This window comes from Panthera uncia, chromosome B4, assembly GCF_023721935.1.
Source record: "Panthera uncia isolate 11264 chromosome B4, Puncia_PCG_1.0, whole genome shotgun sequence".
Taxonomy (NCBI): domain Eukaryota; kingdom Metazoa; phylum Chordata; class Mammalia; order Carnivora; family Felidae; genus Panthera; species Panthera uncia.
The window spans coordinates 40,399,541-40,416,903 of NC_064809.1; the positions used below are offsets into that span (position 1 = coordinate 40,399,541).

Sequence of the window (17,363 nt, forward strand, 5' to 3'; positions counted from 1 at the left end):
AGAGGCACTTGGGTGGCTCAGTTGGTTAAGCATCTGACTCTTGGTTTCAGCTCAGGTCATGATCTCCGTTTTGTGAATTCAAGCCCGACATCAGGCTCTGAGCTGCAGTGTGGATCCTACTTGAGATTCTCTCTCTCCCTCTCTGTCCCTCCCCACTCGTGCTGTCTCTGTCTCTTAAATAAACAAACTTAAAAAAAAAAAAAAAGCGTCTATCTTCATGTCATCCCACAGTGTTCTTCAAGGTCTGGGACCAATTTTTTTCTTCCTTTTTTCTTTCTCCTCATTGTGTGAAAAGACCACGAACACGAAATACCCATACACAAAAACCTCACAGCCCCAACTTTCGTACCTCCTTGTAGAGAGAATAGAGGAAGACTGCTGTTTGGACAGTCTTCCCAAGGCCCATCTCATCAGCCAAGATGGTGTCGGTGCCCTGAGCCCAGGAGAAGCGCAACCAGTTCAAGCCCTCCATCTGATAGGGGTGCAGGGTTCCACCTGTAGCATCCAGGTACTCTGGCTGTCGCTCATACTTCACTGTTGGCTGAAGAATGAAAGGAAGAAGTGAAGAGCTGGCCAGGAACTCCCTTCCTTCCGTAAGACAGAAAGAAGCTGCCTCCTCTTCACACATCCTCACTAGATCCTCAAGAGCCACAAAGAATTGTGGGGAGGGGCACCTGGTTGGTGCAGTGGGTTGAGCATCCAGCTTCAGCTTGGGTCATGATCACAGTTTGCGAGTTCGAGCCCCACATCAGGCTCTCTATCAGCACAGAGCCCACTTTGGATCCTCGGTCTCCCCCCCTCTGCCCTTCCCTGCCCCCTTCTCTCAAAATAAACACTAAAAAAAAAAAAGAAAAGAAAAGAAATGTAGGGGGAAAATATCCTTAATAGCTATTGTAATTTTGTGTTTTATTTAGTATCCTCCAGGAAGCAAGGCAACTAACCTATCAGGCGATCAGAGATCTTGGTCTTACAATCTCACGAAAGACACATCATAGCCTCCCTAGCAATACAATAATTCTACTACACAGGAGCCACCAGGTAAATAATCATATGTTCCCCCTGGAGTCATCTTTTTCACCTTAACAGTCCTCATATTATATTACACAAATAAAACCACAGGAACTGAACCCTGAATTAAGGGTCAGAAGACCCAGGTTCCGATAAGTTTCTTAACACTTTCTCAATCGTAGAAAGCATATGTCCTATGTTTTTATTTTTCTGATGATGCAAAGAGAAAATGATCCTAGCATTTCCCTCGTTCACAGAGATGTGGAGAAGTGGGGAAGCATTCTAGCTCTGAAGTTCCTACTGGCAGAGTGCCATCGATAGACTGGAGGACACAAGATATATCGTCCAACCCAACAAATTGTGCCCTCCCTCTTCTGCCCCAACTCACATCAACTGTTGGAGTTTCAGGAGGCCTCTCCAACTTCCTCAGCTTCACCTTCTTGAGCTTCTTGCCTGGTCGTCCTTCCTCACCCCTCATTAACTCCCTAAAGAAGACAGACAACACAAGGCTGCCTAAGGTCCTTCTCAGTAAGAACCAACTCCACACCTCACCAAAGTCACCCACCTGTGGTTCCAATAGCTCTGCTTGAACAGGTCGTAGTCCTGTATCTCCACATCCTCACTCTCCCACGATGCCTGATCATAGGGTAAGTCCCGCCACTTGATCAAGTAATGGACATGGCCCTTCTTATCCACACTGCAAGGTCAAGGAGAAAAAAAGTCCTCAGAACCAGAAGGCCATGCTCCTCTTCTCCTAAGTAAGCCTCGCTTTCAAATACTGCCAGTAATGTATGTTCCAAACAGACTTCTAGGAAGGCCAAATGCCACATATATGGAGTCTCCACCATACCAGTCTCTGGACCTAAAATTACATCTATCTAGTCTTCTATGGTTCAAATACCAGGATTCAGTCAGTTAATAATAATGTATGGAGCATACATCTCTTCCAAGTTTAAGTTACTGGTGACATCTGTTTCCTCAATTCCTTTGGCAGCAGTCTCCCGGTGGACATGCTGCCTATTTCCAGCATGCCCAAGACAGCCACCAGTCTGGCCCAGCTCCTCTGGTACCTGTGGTTAAGAATTCGGTGGATCATCATCCACTCAGGTTTTATCCCATAGCGATAGAAACGTTCCTCCATCTCTGCAAATTTAGGGTCTTTGTTCTTGCGCTTTCGGCTCTTCTCTTCATCACCACCAAAGTCCCCAGACGGTGGTTCATCCATATCGTTCTTCCGCTGGTAGTTTCGAAACATCACTTGACAGTGCAGCTCCAACTGCAAACAGAAAGGGGTTGATTCAGTCACTGAGGAGTGGCATTCACTCCTTCCATCCACAAGGCTGTTTTTCATGACCCTCTCCATTGTGGCCCCCAGATCTCTAGCCTTCCCAGGTTTACCTGCAGTTCAGACACCCAGGAGCAGTGCCAGTAAGACATGCCTTGCCATTTCACAAAGAACTGCCGCTCTGGCCGCCCCTCCAGGGGCTTAGGGGAGGGAGTATTGGGATCAGCATCTGGAGGCCGAGGCACTGGTGTGGGAGATGGTGGCTGACCCCACTTCCAGATTAGAATCTTCTGAACTTTGCCCTTAAGAGCTGGACACTGAGAGAAAAAGATGATTGATTCAACACCAAATCATTACCAAGGGGAGGAAATGATACAGCCCACAGCCTCAACATTATCAAAGAATTATTAAAATAACACTTCTCATTTTAAAAAGAACCATTCCAGTAAAGAATAATAGAACTCCCTCTCTCCACTTCTGGAGCCTAGAACTCCTCTCTATGAAGCAACTGAAAAGCAATTAAGTGGCCCTATTAAACCATTCTAAACTACCAAGACCTAATGGATGCTCTAGGATGGAAGAACACTGCTCTACTCTCCTTAAGAGAGCTGGCAGAGCATCAACTCCTCTGTTCAAAGTTAGTCCTACATTTTCCCAAGCAAAAGTATCCCCAGACTGCATGAGAAAGGAAAATACCTATCTCAGGGCTAAAAGATACAGTTCTCCAATGACCTCTCCTGCACCTCAGCCTCCTGATGCCTACGTATAGAAGAGATAAACCCTTCTGCTAGATTACACTATCCACACATCCCACCCTGGCTGGGGTCAGTTAACTCACCGTACAACGGGGACAGAGCCATTCACCATTAGGGATCTCTGGAAGTGGGGGGTTCAGACAGTGGATGTGGTAGGATGAAGGACAAGTGTCACAGCAGAGCAGCTCCCCACCGTCTTTACAGACACGACAGAATTCCATATGGTGGTCATCCTCCTCTTCAGGGTCTCCTCCAACCTCTTCCAGGATCTCCTCACCCTCCGAATTGTCCTCTTTAGCCTCCCACTGGATGCCTTCCTTCTCCTGCAGTAAAAGTCCAGAGTCAGATTATTACCACCCCCCACCCACCCACCCAAGTCTGAACCACACTCATCATTTTTTTGAATGTTTCCCAAAGTCCACAGCAGCAACACCACCCAAGCCCTAAAGATCTTTGATCACCCCACCCTTCCTCTTGAAGGTTCCAAAAAGCCACAATGGCCAGGTACTCACGCAGTGTGGGCAGCTCCACTTGCCCTCAGGAGCCTTCTCCATATCCGGATCCAGGCAGACCATGTGGTAAGCTCGGGGACAGGTATCACACAGGATGATCTCACCGCCTTGCTGGCACACCTCGCAATAGTCCTGGTGGTCTGTCTCATAACCATCCACAGCAGTCACCTCCTCCTCGCCTGGGCAAGGAAGAGGGAAAGCCCAGTTATTAGAAAAAAACTACCTCCCCCCACCCCCTCTAAAATAAACCAACTCCTATCTCCTTAGGGAGATTCTTCCCCAGTCATCCCCACCCCATCCCATCACACACAGATACAAAAAAGAAACACACCTTTCTTCTTCTTTTTAGTGGTTCGGAGTTTCTTGCGGCTGCGGCTACTACGGCTGGTAGAACCATCAGAAACAGAATAGCTATTGATACTGGCATCATCGAAGTCAGATTCCACATCTAAGTCATCATCCTCACTCTGACAGAATAAAAAAGGAGAAGGTTAGAGGTTGAAGCCAAGGGAAGGGGAGTGCTAGAGAAGGGATTCCTCTTTTACTAGGGATGCTAGAATCCCAGCAAGGACTATCATGTAAGGAGCCTAGTCACCTTGTTCTAGGGCCAACTCTCCCCATGCTTACATGCCTACTGTGAAGGCTAGATCCCGACATAGGTAACATCCTATCAGATTTGGCACCCTCACCAACGGGATAGGCTGGGCTCTCACCGAGGATCTCTTACGCTTAGAACCAAAACCTCCCAGCTTGATTTTCAGGGGAGCTACTTTCTTGGGTTTAGGCTTCTTGGCATCAGGTACACGAGGGCTGCCCTTGGGCTTCCTCCGAGCATTGGGACCTAAAACCAGAAGAGTGCAAGTAAGATCATACAATCCAAATGCACAGCAAAGGGCAGAAAGAGGGGAAGACAGTAAAGTGTTCTCTACCTGAGCTGGTTTCCCCGTGTCCAGCTTCCCAAATGTCCCTCCTAAATCCAAGATTCATTCCTCCCTCCCGCTTCTATCTTTGGGCTGACAGAAGAGCATCTCCATGTTTTCTCTGTCCTTATATCCCAAACCCACATCAGTCCCATTGGGTCCCATTTCACCTTTGCCCTCCTTGGTCTTGGCCTTGCGGATAGGCACCTCCACAGGGGGAGGAGGTGGTGCAACTTCAGTGGCCGTCACCATGCTCTCCACCACAGCCACTGCTGCTGCCGCTGCTGCTGCCACTGATGCCCCAGAACTGCCTTTGAAGGGGTTGTTGGTGCTAAACTCACGCCACTTTGCACCCAAAACCATCATCATCTTGGAGACAGCAATCTTGGGGTTTTTGGCAGCAATGAGGGGTCTGGTGGAAAGATGGACAAGAACAGCAAAGAGGGAAAAGTTTAAGAATAAAAGAGAGAGAGAAAGAGAAGTGAAAAGAGATTACAGAAGCACTCTCCTCCCCTAGCCCCAAAACCCTCTTGTTACCGGACAAACTGGCTAAAGGCCTTGTAGTTGGTGAGGGTGCGATAATCCTCCTCTGAGAACACATGGTCAATGTCTTCCATGCCCCAGTCTTCCAGGAGCTGAGCGGACGATTTAGGTTCCTGCAAAGAGAGCAAGGTCAAACACCTGACATCTAGTGCCCACCCCTGCTCAGGGAATGGGTTGAAACAAAAGATTGTAAGACCAGGGGAGGAGAGTGGAGAGAAAATCATTATAAACAGGGAGAGAAAACATTCTAAGGGGCAGTGGAGTATCTGGGAGACAAAAGACAGAAGTTGACAGCAAGCATAGGGAAGAGGACAGAGATCCAGGCACCTTTGAATCATCATCATCGTCATCCTCCTCCTCCTCTTCCTTCCTCTTGGATTTGCTCTTCTTTTCTTTCTTAGGTCCAAGCTTCTTCTTCTTCTTCTTGCCAGGGGTATAGTCGCTGCCCTCACTGTCTGAGCGCAGAGCCACCTCTTCCTCCTCCTCCACAAACTCCGGCCCCTCCCCAGAGCTGTCCCCCAGCTGCCGGCATAAGAGCATACGCTGGAGCAGGGAAGGGGGAGAGGGAGAGGGAGACAGACACACACATGCTACACACATGCTGACCTCAGGACAGCCCTGAGGCTCATCCCCAGGACCTGGCCCACCACTCCAGAAGAAACAAATGCCACGCCACCACGCCCCCCACCCCACGCCTCAACCTTTCACAGAGCTCCTCCGTTCTTCCTCTTATTCCCCAAAACATCCAGTCACCCACTCACCTCCTTTTTTTGGCGCTTGCTCTTAGGGATTTTAGGGTCCCGAGGCTTCTTAGGCTTTTTCTTCTTCTTGAGCTTTGGAGTCTCTGCTTCTGACAAATCCTCTTCTGGGTCCTCTTCATTTTCTACACATAGTTGGCAGAGAAAGGTAGGTAGAGAATAGATCAATAGCAAAAGGTTAGAGCCTAATCCAGAGGCTTTAGACTTTATTCCCCCACCTCTTGTCCCAGATTCCACTGAAGAGAACTGCTATACTCTCCACAGAAGGAAGCTGATACTCAGGACAAAAACAGACAAAGAGAGAGCTGTATATACCCGAAATAGGCCTGCCAGGCCAGAGCAGGCCCACCTCAGGCAGCTGTCCAGACCCCTGCCTCCTTTCCCTCATCCCTAATAGGAGTCCTCTATATGTTCACCAGTGCAGCTGAATTAAGCTGCTAAGAGTTAACCAAATAAAAGAAATAGGTCTAGCTCTCCTGTAACTGGCCACCAAGTATTCTATAAACCAGGGAGTGAGAATGAAAGGTCCTACCCAGAAGGCCGAAACAAGAGAATACACCTTCACGACATTCCCAGAATGGTATCAGTTCAGGGGTCCCATAAACCACACCCTTCACTCCCCACTTTGGGTCATCACTGCTCAAAACCACCAACTCCACCCCACCCCCCACCAAGCCCCAGGTTCAGTTGCCAGCCCAATATCACACCCACTCTCAAACATAATTTCCTTTCCCCATCTCCAGCTCCACTGTTCCTCCCAGCTTCTCCTGGGTCAGTAGCCTCTTCTCCCCAGGGGCCCAAATCAGCCCAGCTGTCACCATCCCCTACACACACACACACACACACACACACACACACACACACACCGCCCCCCCCTCCATCCTCCTCCCATCTGGCTCCACCTCCTCCCCTGGCTGGGAGCACACACAAAGCCTGGGGTAATACTGAGAGCTCCTGGGCAGGGATAGGTGGGAAGGGGCACAGAGGGGGAGGAGAAGGCCAGGAGGCAGCTTCCTTTGTAACTAACACACATTCACACCAGCTCCCTCCTCCCTCCTCTCTCTCCTTCTTCCTAAGCCACCCCCGCCCTGGGAGGGGGGGGAGTGGAGAAGGGAGTGGAGAGAAGGAGGGAGTGCCTCACCCACTGAAGAGAGGGAAAATGGCTCCTGACCGCAGAAGCCAGCCCAGGGCACCCAGCTGCCAACATAGGACAGACAGGAAGTAGCAGGGGAGGGGGGTGGGGTTGATAGAGGTAGCCGGGGAAAGACTACCCTCACAAAGACTTCCCAAATTACTACCTGGCCCCAAGTCCACATGCCACTTCTCCTAACACCTATTCTGGGATGACACAGTTCTCAAGAGGCCACTCTAATGTCCTACGCAAAGAAACCCAAGACAGACATGAAGGTAATACTACAAGAGGGACGAGATTACTCCCTCAATCATAATAATTGTTTCAATCATCAGTACTAAGATTTAACAAAGGCTCAGTAGAGCTGCGGTCAGAACATAAAACCTCAAATTTCTGATATCCAAAAGATTTACATTGAGGAATGGGAACCCACCAGAAGTCTCTGAAACTCAGTTTCCTCCTCACCACCTACCTTCCCCAAGAGTCCAAGCAATAGATCCTAAACCACCTCTCACGGATTAGAAGGAGCCACCTATCCATCATATGGGAGTGATGTCTACACCAAGAAAAAAGGAGCAGCACCTGGACAGTGCTGGACAATAATATGCTTCCTTCAATCCTACACATGCTCTTCGCTCCTGACCCCCAGAACTAGCCCTAATATGCTTCTGACTCCGCCCTTCTTGAGCAAGGCAGATACTAGGGAACATGAGACATTAAGCTTGACAAAGCACCATCAGCCTCCCCCCACTCAGCCCAGGATCAGGCCAGGCACAAGAAAGCCCCTCCCATTCCCTTGGGAAAGGAACACCAGCCTGGATCTTACCAGAAAGAACCATTTTCTTAAGGCTGCTCCCCAGCAATCCCCATGTCGTCCCCCTCACTAATCAGTTACATCTTTCGGTTCCTCGTCCTCCTCCCTTCCATAAAAGCTGGAGCTGGGCACAAGGACAAGCCCAAGCAAGTGAAGGGGACACCCATCCACATAAGACCCCCAAACTTCTCAGGCAGATAATGTGCTGACATGACAAGCGGCAAAGTGGCTGAGACATAAAAGAAGATTTGGGAAAGGGGCAGGAATGGGGTGTGGCAAGTGGAAAAACTGGGTCATGCTACAGCTTGGGGCAGAGTTCACCCTGGGAGCCTGCACAGCTCCCAATCAACATGGGGGGGCAGCCCCAGACCAAAGCCCCAATGGGAAGCCAAGATGTGGAACCAATATTGGCTAGATAGCACTAGTCTACTTCTCTCGCCCCTCACAGAAAGGATCAGATCAGGTTACTAATACCACCACCCCACCCCCACCTCGGGCAACAGCACAGAAATTTGCCACCTTGCCCTACACAAGGATGATGAGACTCAAGCCTAAGTTTCTCATCCCAACAGCTGAAGACTCAGTAACACGACTGCCCCTCTCCAAAGAGACCCCAGTTTCAAATGAAGACTTTCCATTTAGAAAATGCCCAATGTAGAAACATCTTTCCCAGAACACCTCAACTTGCTGCTGGAGCTAAGAAGAAGGCAGAAGTGAAAAATGTTTGATGGGAAACAAAAACAGAACCAGCAAGCTCCGGAACTTAAAAAAAATAAGTAAATATAAACAGAGAGAATAAAGAAATGGCATGTCAAAAAAAAAACAAAAAAACAAACACCTGGAAAAAAAAAAAAGGTCAAGGAAACAAATAGGTGACTTAGCTAAGGGCTCTGAAAAAGGAAAGACAGGCGAGAGAGAGACATCCACTTAGATGCATGACATCAATCACCATTTGAGAACAGACAAGGGCTACTCCAATCAGGCAGGATGGTTATAACCATACGAGTTTGGCCAGTCCAAGGAGCCACCCCCAAACACAGACAGAACAACCCCCAACACACCTACACAAACACTTCAGGCCACCAGCCCAAACCCCAGGCTACCTGCGCAGAGGTAGAAGCCTCTAAGAAAAAAAAAGTCTGGATTATTTCCACTTGCCAGAGAAAGGGGGTGCTCCCTAGTATAACCTTCAGGCTGTGACATCCTACCCCTAGCCCCCATCATTTCCCCACTTGAAACATTCCAGCAACCTGCAGGCTAAAAGCGCTCTACAACCCAGCTGAGGAGCGCAATTCAAACTTCACACAGTTGAGACAGCACAGAAAACCGGTAACTGATCAGAAGCTAAAAATAATCAGATAGAGAGTAACCAGCACTCCCTCTCTCCTTTCCACAGCAGCAACCACAAGATCCTGCTAACACAGATGCCCGGCTGGTCTCCAGCAAGCAATCCTCAACACCCACCCCCACCCACCCCACCCCCCGCCCCCCGCGGTCCCAGCCACCTGCATTTCTCCAAGGACCCACACAAGGTAAGGTCTGCCAGCCCAGAGAGCTCCCTCAACGGGGACCTGCATAGCATTCCTGAAGACCAGACAGTGCAGCAAGCTTGCATCTTGGTCCCAGAGCCCAGGAGGCACATGGCTTCCACCCCCTCCCACAAGAGCTCCGCAGAAGGGAACCACTCCCTTCGGATGCCCTCCACCTCAGACTCTGCACAGAGAGAGAGAGAGAGAGAGAGAGAGAGAGAGAGAGAAACTCAACCCTGCCTCACCAGAGTCGCTAGGGAGGGCCCAAATGCCTCCTTCCTGCCCTGGGCCCTTGGGGAAGATGTTACCTGGGTGGGGTGGGGGCAGGCTGTTGTTCAAAAGTGCATCCATATCCTCCTCCTCGCTGCCCGCGGAGCAGGGGGACGGGGAGCCCAGGCCCGACGCCATCCCCTTCCGCTCCCGGCCAGGGAATTGGCCCAGCTGCTCCTGCCTGCGGCCTGGGGCCCTCTACACTGGCCCGAGTCACTGTGCGGGGGAGGGGGGGAAGAAAGAGAGAACAGTCAGTGACGCGCACTGTCCCCCTCCCCCACACCCACCCGCTCTTTCCGCCCACCACCACCAGCGGCCCCCCCACCCCAGCCACCCTAGCAGGGCACCCGAACCACTCAGGCTGAACTTAGTTCCACACTCCTCGAGGGCAGCCCGGAAGCCGGCTCCCCAACTGGAGCCCCCCCAGATGAACGGGAGCGACGCCCCCGAGGGCAGGCTGGTGCAGGCTTGGGGAGGGGAGAAACCGGGCTGGACCGAGCAGGGTGTGACGGGGGGAGGGGGTGTCCGAGTGGCCGCGGCGCGGGGGGGGCCGGGGGAGGCGGCAGGCAGCGAGGCGCTCGGGGACACAAGGTCACTTGGGGGTGGGGGGGCGCCTCCCTGCGCCTGGGGAGGGGCCAGTCCCCAGACAGGGCAGCTCTCCAAAGGCTGTCCTCTGGGACAAACTCAGGTTCTCCAGAGGAGCCGCGGGGCCGAGGGGGCGTGGAGGCTCAGGGCTCCAGGGGGCTGGAGGTAGGGACGTGGGGGCCGAGGGAGCGCCCACCAGGCAGGGGGCCGGGCCACGTGTCCCGGGGGGCAAGTGAGCAAAGGGCGAGGGGGCGGGCGCCGGGCATTGTGGGAGACCAAGCCCGAGGTGGGAGTCGAGGGGAGCAAGACTCCGGCCGGCTTAGGGCGGGGGAGGGGGGGGCAGGGCGCCCTGCAGGCCAAGGAAAGGAAGGGTCAGCTCCTCCAAGCAGGGGGCGGTCCGCGAGTCCCGGACGTCTGAGGAAGGGGTGGGTGGAGGGATGAGCCTGGGGGCTGGTCGGGCTGAGAGGGGCGTCTCTTTGGGAACCCCGCGCTCTCCTCACCCCGGAGCCGCCGCAGGTCGCGCTGGGTCCGGCCCGGTGTCACTCCCGCTCCGGCTCCTCCTCGCCGCGGCCGAAGGGGGGAAAATGGCTCCGGCTCCGGCGTCGCCTCTTAAAGGGCCCGAAACACCGGCCGGGAAATCCCACCGCACAGGCCCCGCCCCCCCACGGACAGCCCATAATAACCTCAACCAACTCTAACCCCCCCTCCACTACCGCCACCCTCCTCCTTAGGTCTCCCGGGCAACCCCCGCCCCCTCGTCGCTCAGGCAACCACTGGCCACGCCCCCTTCGAGCGCGCGCGCGCGTGTCACCCGGGCAACCACCCACCTCCTGGCCATCCCATAATACACACGGACACCCCCCCACACACACACACACACACCACCCCCCCACACACACGCACTCCATACACCTATATGCCAAGGCTGTTGACATCTCATAATATTGCAGACCTTTTGCAACTAACCCTTTCCCCACCTCAGACATCCCATAATAGCCACCCTTTGCCAACTTCTTCACTCTTGGCCCTAATGCTGACATCCCATAATAATTCGTCACCTCTCCTTCTCATGGCCATCCCATAATAAGCACCCCTCCCAGCACTTCAGCCTCACATCCCATAATATTCATCCCCATCCCCCACAGACATCCCATAATAACCACTCTTCATCCACCCCCAGTTTGATATCCCATAATAGTCAGAAACGCACCCCCCCACCACATTACAACAACGGACACTTCGGCCTCCTCCCACACACATCCCGTAATAATCAGTTTCCTACTTTCTATACTGGCATCCCATAATAACCAACCCCCTAGCCTGCAGGGGCTGAGGGCAGCTCAGGCTAGGGTCTAGATCCTCACACCAGCACCCTCAGCCTTCACACATTTCATTCTAACTCCACAGCTCATGATAACCACTTCTCCCTGTCAAAGACATATCCCATAATGATCAGCACCCTACAGAGATGGTCATCTAATCTCCTTTCCTCTAACACTGGAAAGATATCCCATAATTTTACTCCCCTACCCCACACCCTGATATCCCATAATAATGTCAAGGAGCCTGTGGTCCACCAGACATACTATAATACTCCTAGCACAACCCAGCCTCACATCCCATAATGCTTCATCTCCAGCCACCACCCCTATACCTTTCCAGCCAGGCATCCCATAATATTCATAGTCATACCTCCCCCACCTCCACTGGCTGTCAGTCTATTCTAACAACCAGAGCCACAAGGGTGAAGCAGGCTACCCACACTGCCCTGTGCCCGCCCCAACTTGTACACACCTTCATCCCTTTCTGGGCCAAAGCAGTATCCTGGCATAAAGCCTCTTGCTGTCTAGGACAAACCCTACCTTTCCTCATCTCACCATTTCCAGACACTCAGGAACTGAGAGTCAACCCAGGGTCCCACGCAATCCAACCAAAATCCAGTTATTCTCCAGATACTTACCTCCAGCTCTTAGTTTTGAGTAAGACCAATCAAATACCATGCTGGCCAAATGAGCCATTTAGATAAGTTTAATTTACCCCACAGCATCCCATAATAATTATAAACTCCTATTTTAGAAAGGAGTCTTTAGACTATTTCTCAACATTCCAGCAGTCCTCCTCCCACCTCACCCTGCCTCCCCCAGGTCAGGTGGTCCATTCATCAACACACGTGGGTCACTCCTATGGATGGACATTCCACCATAATGTGAAATGAGGATCCTTCTATATAGATACCAAGAGTCTAGACCTGCTTTCCCTCTACTCACTCACTGCTACTACTCATGTTCATCCAACAGACGTCGACAACTGTGTACCTAGTAAGGCACCAAGCTGGACACCATGGGGAATGCAAGGACCCCAGATGCCTCCCTCCAAGAAGTATAAATAATCCATCAAACTATGAGAGAAGATAGAATATCCAGTGTCCAGGAAGAACTACTGAGTGCTATTTCCCATTTCCTGTTACAGAGAATAAAACAAATCCCAACTGATCTCAGGAAAGATCAGATTCCAGGGTGGCTCAGTCAGTTTAGCATCCAGCTCTTCATTTCGGCTCAGGTAGTGATTCCATGGTTCGTGAGTTCAAGGCCCGAGTCAGGCTCTGGGCTGGCAGTGCAGAGCCTACTTGGGATTCTCTCTGTGTGCCTCTCTCCTGCTCTATCTCTCAAAATAAATAAATAAACTAAAAAAAGAGAGAGAGAGAGAGAGAGAAGAGATCAGATCCCAGTAGAGGTTCTTAATAGTCCTTCTAGAGGGTGGAAGGTATTCCAAAAGGATTTACAATATAGATGGGTAATCAAGATATCTCCTATCTGTTCCCTACCAAACTAAGGGATTTTCATTGGAAAGCAATGTTCAGCTATCCAGTGTTTCTAATACTGAAATCCTATAATATCATCTGCCCTCCTTTTTTTTAAAGTTTATTTTTATTTATTTTGAGAAAGATACAGAGAGCAAGCAGGGGAAGGGCAGAGAGAGAGAGGGAGAGAGAATCCCAAGCAGGCTCCACACTCAGCACGGAGCTGGATGCAAGGCTGGAACTCATGAACCATGAGATCATGACCTCATCTTGTTGCAGCCTCATTCTCCATCCAAAAAAAAAAAAAAAAAAAAACCCTTTGATGTGTAATATTCACCATCTTCCCTCCTCCCATGTACAAGTCAGCATTCCAGGATGCCTTCTTCATTCAATTTTGTCACAAGGTAGCCTTTCAACATATACCCTCCCCTTCCCTAATTGGGCCTATCCTGCAGGTACCTTGGGGACCCAGCCCTAGAAAGTCCAAGAGCCCAATCTTAAAACCCTTTAGCTCTCAGAGAACCTGAAGCCATAAATCTGTCACTTTGCCCTCTTTCTGATCCCCAGAGAACCAGGATCCAAGTGAAAATGAGTGTCCCATCACCACTGCCTGGCTGCTCTGAACCCCCAAGCCCGAGAGCATGTCTGTCTTTGCTTTCATATTCCTTTTTCACACAAATCCAAGACCTGTGGCAGTGGGACAGGTTGAAGAGAAACTTGAACTTCCTCCTAGGAGGGGCCTTCCTGATCAGACGTGAGTAGGATCAACCTCACACCATCTCTGCGTTGCCCTCCTAATCTCAACTTTCCTAGAGAAAGGGCCTGGCCAGAGGACTCTGCCCTCCCCCTGGAACCCAGGGCTGGAGATCTGGCAAGGACAAATAAATTCAGGAGAGACAAGAGCTTGCTTTAGGAAGTCAACATACCTTTGTTTCTAAGCGGAGCACAAGTGATGCTGATACATCTTTCCACCAACTCCTGCCTGACTTAACTCCCTGGACAATCCTTTTGCCACATCCATGTGGTATGCAGACCCTTACCCCCATTCTGCAAAGCTGCCACGGTCTTCCTCATTCAATTCTCATGACACCAAGATTGGGCCCCATTCATTTGTGCAAATCCTCCCCCATGATTGTTCCGAGTACTAAAGATGAAGCTTGTACTCATTTAGGGAAGAGGAGGGAGCTCTTTTAAGATACCATAATGTGGGTATACCTTCTTTTAACTCCTTTGTATACAGAGCCGCCAGTATCTACTGTGCCCTCCTCTCTCTCCTTTTCTCTAGGGGATCCAGCCTGCCTCTCAGCCTCAAATTCCCTTCTGTAATATCTCCATCTGCCCCACAGACTTTTCATCATATATATACCACATTACTACAATGATTCGTAATGTAAACCAGGAAGACAGTTTTATAACTGGGTAGTCACAGCTTTGTGCATGATATAAACACTGATAGCTTTTGTCCCCCACAGCCCTCCCTGCCCCTATCCCTGCAAGTTCTACCCACTTATCCCCTTGTCATCTTACTCCCCACCTCTCCCTGCTACTGCCACAAGAATGTTAGAATCCCTTTCTCTCTTCTTGAATTCCAGAGAAGGCTGGGATGTGTGTGTTTATGTATTGCTTTTGTGGTCTTTATGCTTCTATGCTCCCCCACTCCCTACCCTGGCCCCATGCTACCCTTCCAGATAAATTATAAATAAACCACTAGCATGATTGGCCCACAGAGACTAAGGGTGGGATAATCTCCTGATTAACGCACCCAGGGGGACAGCCTCTCTAGCCGGTTACCTTAGAGTTCTGTTTCCATCCCGTGGTACAGAAGAACCTAGAATAACACTCAGAGTGGGTTGTCCATGGAGTTTTCAGCACATGCTCTCTCTGCATCTCCGTTCTGTGTAAGCCCCAGAAACTCTGCACATAAGAGGTCTAAGAGACCAGTGTTCTCCTGCTTTATCAGAAAAGGAGTTTGGAAAGACAACATAGGGGAAAAAAAGCCACAGTGACAGTGCATTCTGATGGCTAGACAGGATGCAGGTCGCGCAGGGCTTGAGGGGCGGGGGGGGGGGGGGGGGGGGGGAGCTGTAGTGACAGGCTAGGCATTTGTCCCTCAGAAACCAACAGAGCCTCTGTTTCCTGGGTATGACTGCAAGGTTGCAAAGCCCCCCCTGGCCCAACCCTGCTACCTGAGCTATGGTCCCAAGGCTCAAAATCCAGGAAGGCCAAGGGGGAGGAGAGTACTTGGGTACTGTGTTCACCCAGGAGCACCACTCCCTCTGATGTGCCACACAGCCAGAACACCAGAACGCAGGCGTTCTCACCGCCAGCCCAGCTCTGCTGGTCCTGGACTCAGCGACCATGCAGCTCACAAGCTGCAAAAGGACCCAGGTGTCCAGGGTTCAAATTCGACCAGCTCCAGCCTGCCCCAGGGGCCCCTTCAAACATCTGTCACAGAAGAACCTCTCCAGCCAGTTACTCTTGCCAGGCCTCAGGTCTGGCTCCAGGGCTCACCCCACCCTCCACAGCTCCTTTCCCTCCCTCTTCCTTCCTTTCCTTCCCCACCCCCCACCCCTCCCCAGAGCTTCACCTACCCAGGACAGCCCCACCCAGCTGTGCAGGGCACATCCCATAATAATCCTTCTCCTTGCTAGCCCCCACCCCCCCCCAAAAAAAGAGAGGCGGCCATCCCATAATAGCCACCCACAAGAGACATTCCGCGGTGACCGCCCCCTCCCTGCAGAGCTGCCGGGAGCAGCCATCCCATAATAGCTGGCCGCCTGTTTTACTGGTTACGGCTGTGGAGGGAGCTGGAGAGGAAATGGAGGGGAGGGGGGAGGGGAAGAGGATCAAGGGCCCCCACTTTGTGGAGGAAGAAGAGGGAGGAGAGTGGCCCAAGGGGATAGGAAGCCAAGGGGACACCGTGCAGGTGGGAGGTGTGGTCCACTGGCCACCACAGCCCTGCTTTGGGGCTTGCTCCCCATTCTCCAGGGGCTGCCTTTCCCCGTGAGCACCCTGGAGGTGTCTGCTAGTCAGGGGAGATGCCTAGGATGGGTTGAGGTGCTCAAAGTGTGTGCGTGTGTAGGGGGGGTGCATTTCAGGTGTTCCCCTTGGACCGTCTGAGAGAGAAGGCAGACCTTAGAGTGGATGGAAAGAGAGTAAGGGGTGGGGGGGCTGGAGAAGAGCTCCTCAGGCCCTCCCCATTCTGCACCACCATCCCATAATAATCCCCCCAGCCCCACTCCCCCTCCCACACACGACATCCCATAATATCTTCTGGAGAAGCAGTCCCCGCAGTAGGTACAAAGAGCTATCCCATAATATGCTCCCCCACCCCCACTCGCCACCCCCCCAACTTGGCCCCCCCCTCAGTCACATGCAGCCGGTGCCATCCCCCGCTGCTCCCCCCTCTGGCCACCGAAGGCCTTGCCAGCCCATAATACTCTTGCCTCTGGTCGCAGGAGGCCTCCAGCCCATAATATTCCCTTCCACCACCACCCCCCCTTCCCGCCCCGCACCCCTTCCTCCCGCCTCCAGTTGGATCCGGGCCTCACCAGCCCATAATATTCCCCAGTCTCCTAAGGCTGTTCCAGCCCATAATACTCTCCCTGTCTCCTAAGGCCTCTCCATCCCATAATACTGCCAGACGCCTGACCTGTGGGCCAAACCCCAGCCCGTTCCACACATCGAGGCTGTGTCAGCGCCGCTGGTCTCCCTCCCTGTCCCTCCCTCCTCCCTCCTCGGCGCTTTCCCTCCCGGGCTCTCTCCCGCCCTCCTGCCCTAGGCCCCTCTCCGGGCCCCACCCTGTGCCTGCCTGGGCCCTTACTTCCCCTCCAGCCTCCTCTCTTGCCCTTTCTCCTTTGCTTGGTTCTTCATCCCATGCCCCCTCTCCTCTCCCTTTCAGGCACTTTTCTACCCGAGACTCCTCTGTCTGTGGGATGGACATTATTAGGCCTAGTGGGGAGAGAGTGCCCCCAGAGGGCAACAGGCCAGTCACTGCCCCTGGAAACTGTCTACTTGACCTAGCACCATGGAAACTTGCCCAGCCTGCCTTGCCCACCCATCCCCTGGCCCTAGTTCTGATTGTTGGCAGAGCTCTGTCTGGGTGAGGATTCACCTTGGAGCCCTTGCTGCCTTCCAGAAACACTCCCCTTGGGCATCACAAACAGACTTTACCAATAGCATCTCCTCCCCACACTCCTGTTGAAAAGAGAGCTCCCCCTTATGGGATTTCTCTCAGGTGCCCTTCAAAGGTGATCTCATGGATCTCTCAACAACCCAACAAGTAGATACTATGATCCCCATTTCACAGAGGAGAAAACAGAGGTTCAGAGAGTTTAAGTGTCTTGCTAAAGTCACATTGTCAAGAAGTGACAGAGCTGAAATTAGTACCACCTAGGTTTGTTCAATTCTGAAGTTCTGAGAGCCTTTGTGTTCCCCAAGGCCTGTGTGAGA

General features: G+C 52.0%; 1 protein-coding gene across 9 annotated transcripts in view; it reads right to left on the minus strand.

The window, feature by feature from the left end:
* The window catches only part of CHD4 (chromodomain helicase DNA binding protein 4), a 30,530-nt gene extending 19,773 nt beyond the window's left edge, over positions 1-10,757 (minus strand). For 4 of the 9 annotated variants that reach the window (XM_049624965.1, XM_049624964.1, XM_049624963.1 and 1 more), the window contains exons 1-15: positions 10,612-10,757; positions 9,565-9,742; positions 5,785-5,906; positions 5,351-5,566; positions 5,018-5,136; positions 4,651-4,892; positions 4,274-4,401; positions 3,892-4,027; positions 3,561-3,739; positions 3,132-3,371; positions 2,407-2,610; positions 2,079-2,284; positions 1,574-1,705; positions 1,397-1,493; positions 350-541 (exon numbers count right to left, since the gene is read on the minus strand). In XM_049624965.1, coding sequence (XP_049480922.1) covers positions 350-541; positions 1,397-1,493; positions 1,574-1,705; positions 2,079-2,284; positions 2,407-2,610; positions 3,132-3,371; positions 3,561-3,739; positions 3,892-4,027; positions 4,274-4,401; positions 4,651-4,892; positions 5,018-5,136; positions 5,351-5,566; positions 5,785-5,906; positions 9,565-9,664 — 2,313 coding nt within the window. In that variant the 5' untranslated portion in view covers positions 9,665-9,742; positions 10,612-10,757. Of the gene's footprint in view, positions 1-349; positions 542-1,396; positions 1,494-1,573; positions 1,706-2,078; positions 2,285-2,406; positions 2,611-3,131; positions 3,372-3,560; positions 3,740-3,891; positions 4,028-4,273; positions 4,402-4,650; positions 4,893-5,017; positions 5,137-5,350; positions 5,567-5,784; positions 5,907-9,564; positions 9,743-9,879; positions 10,005-10,611 lie in introns of those variants that run through there. The other 5 variants (XM_049624967.1, XM_049624966.1, XM_049624968.1 and 2 more) reach the window with 4 other exon arrangements.
* Between the last annotated feature and the right edge of the window lie 6,606 nt (positions 10,758-17,363).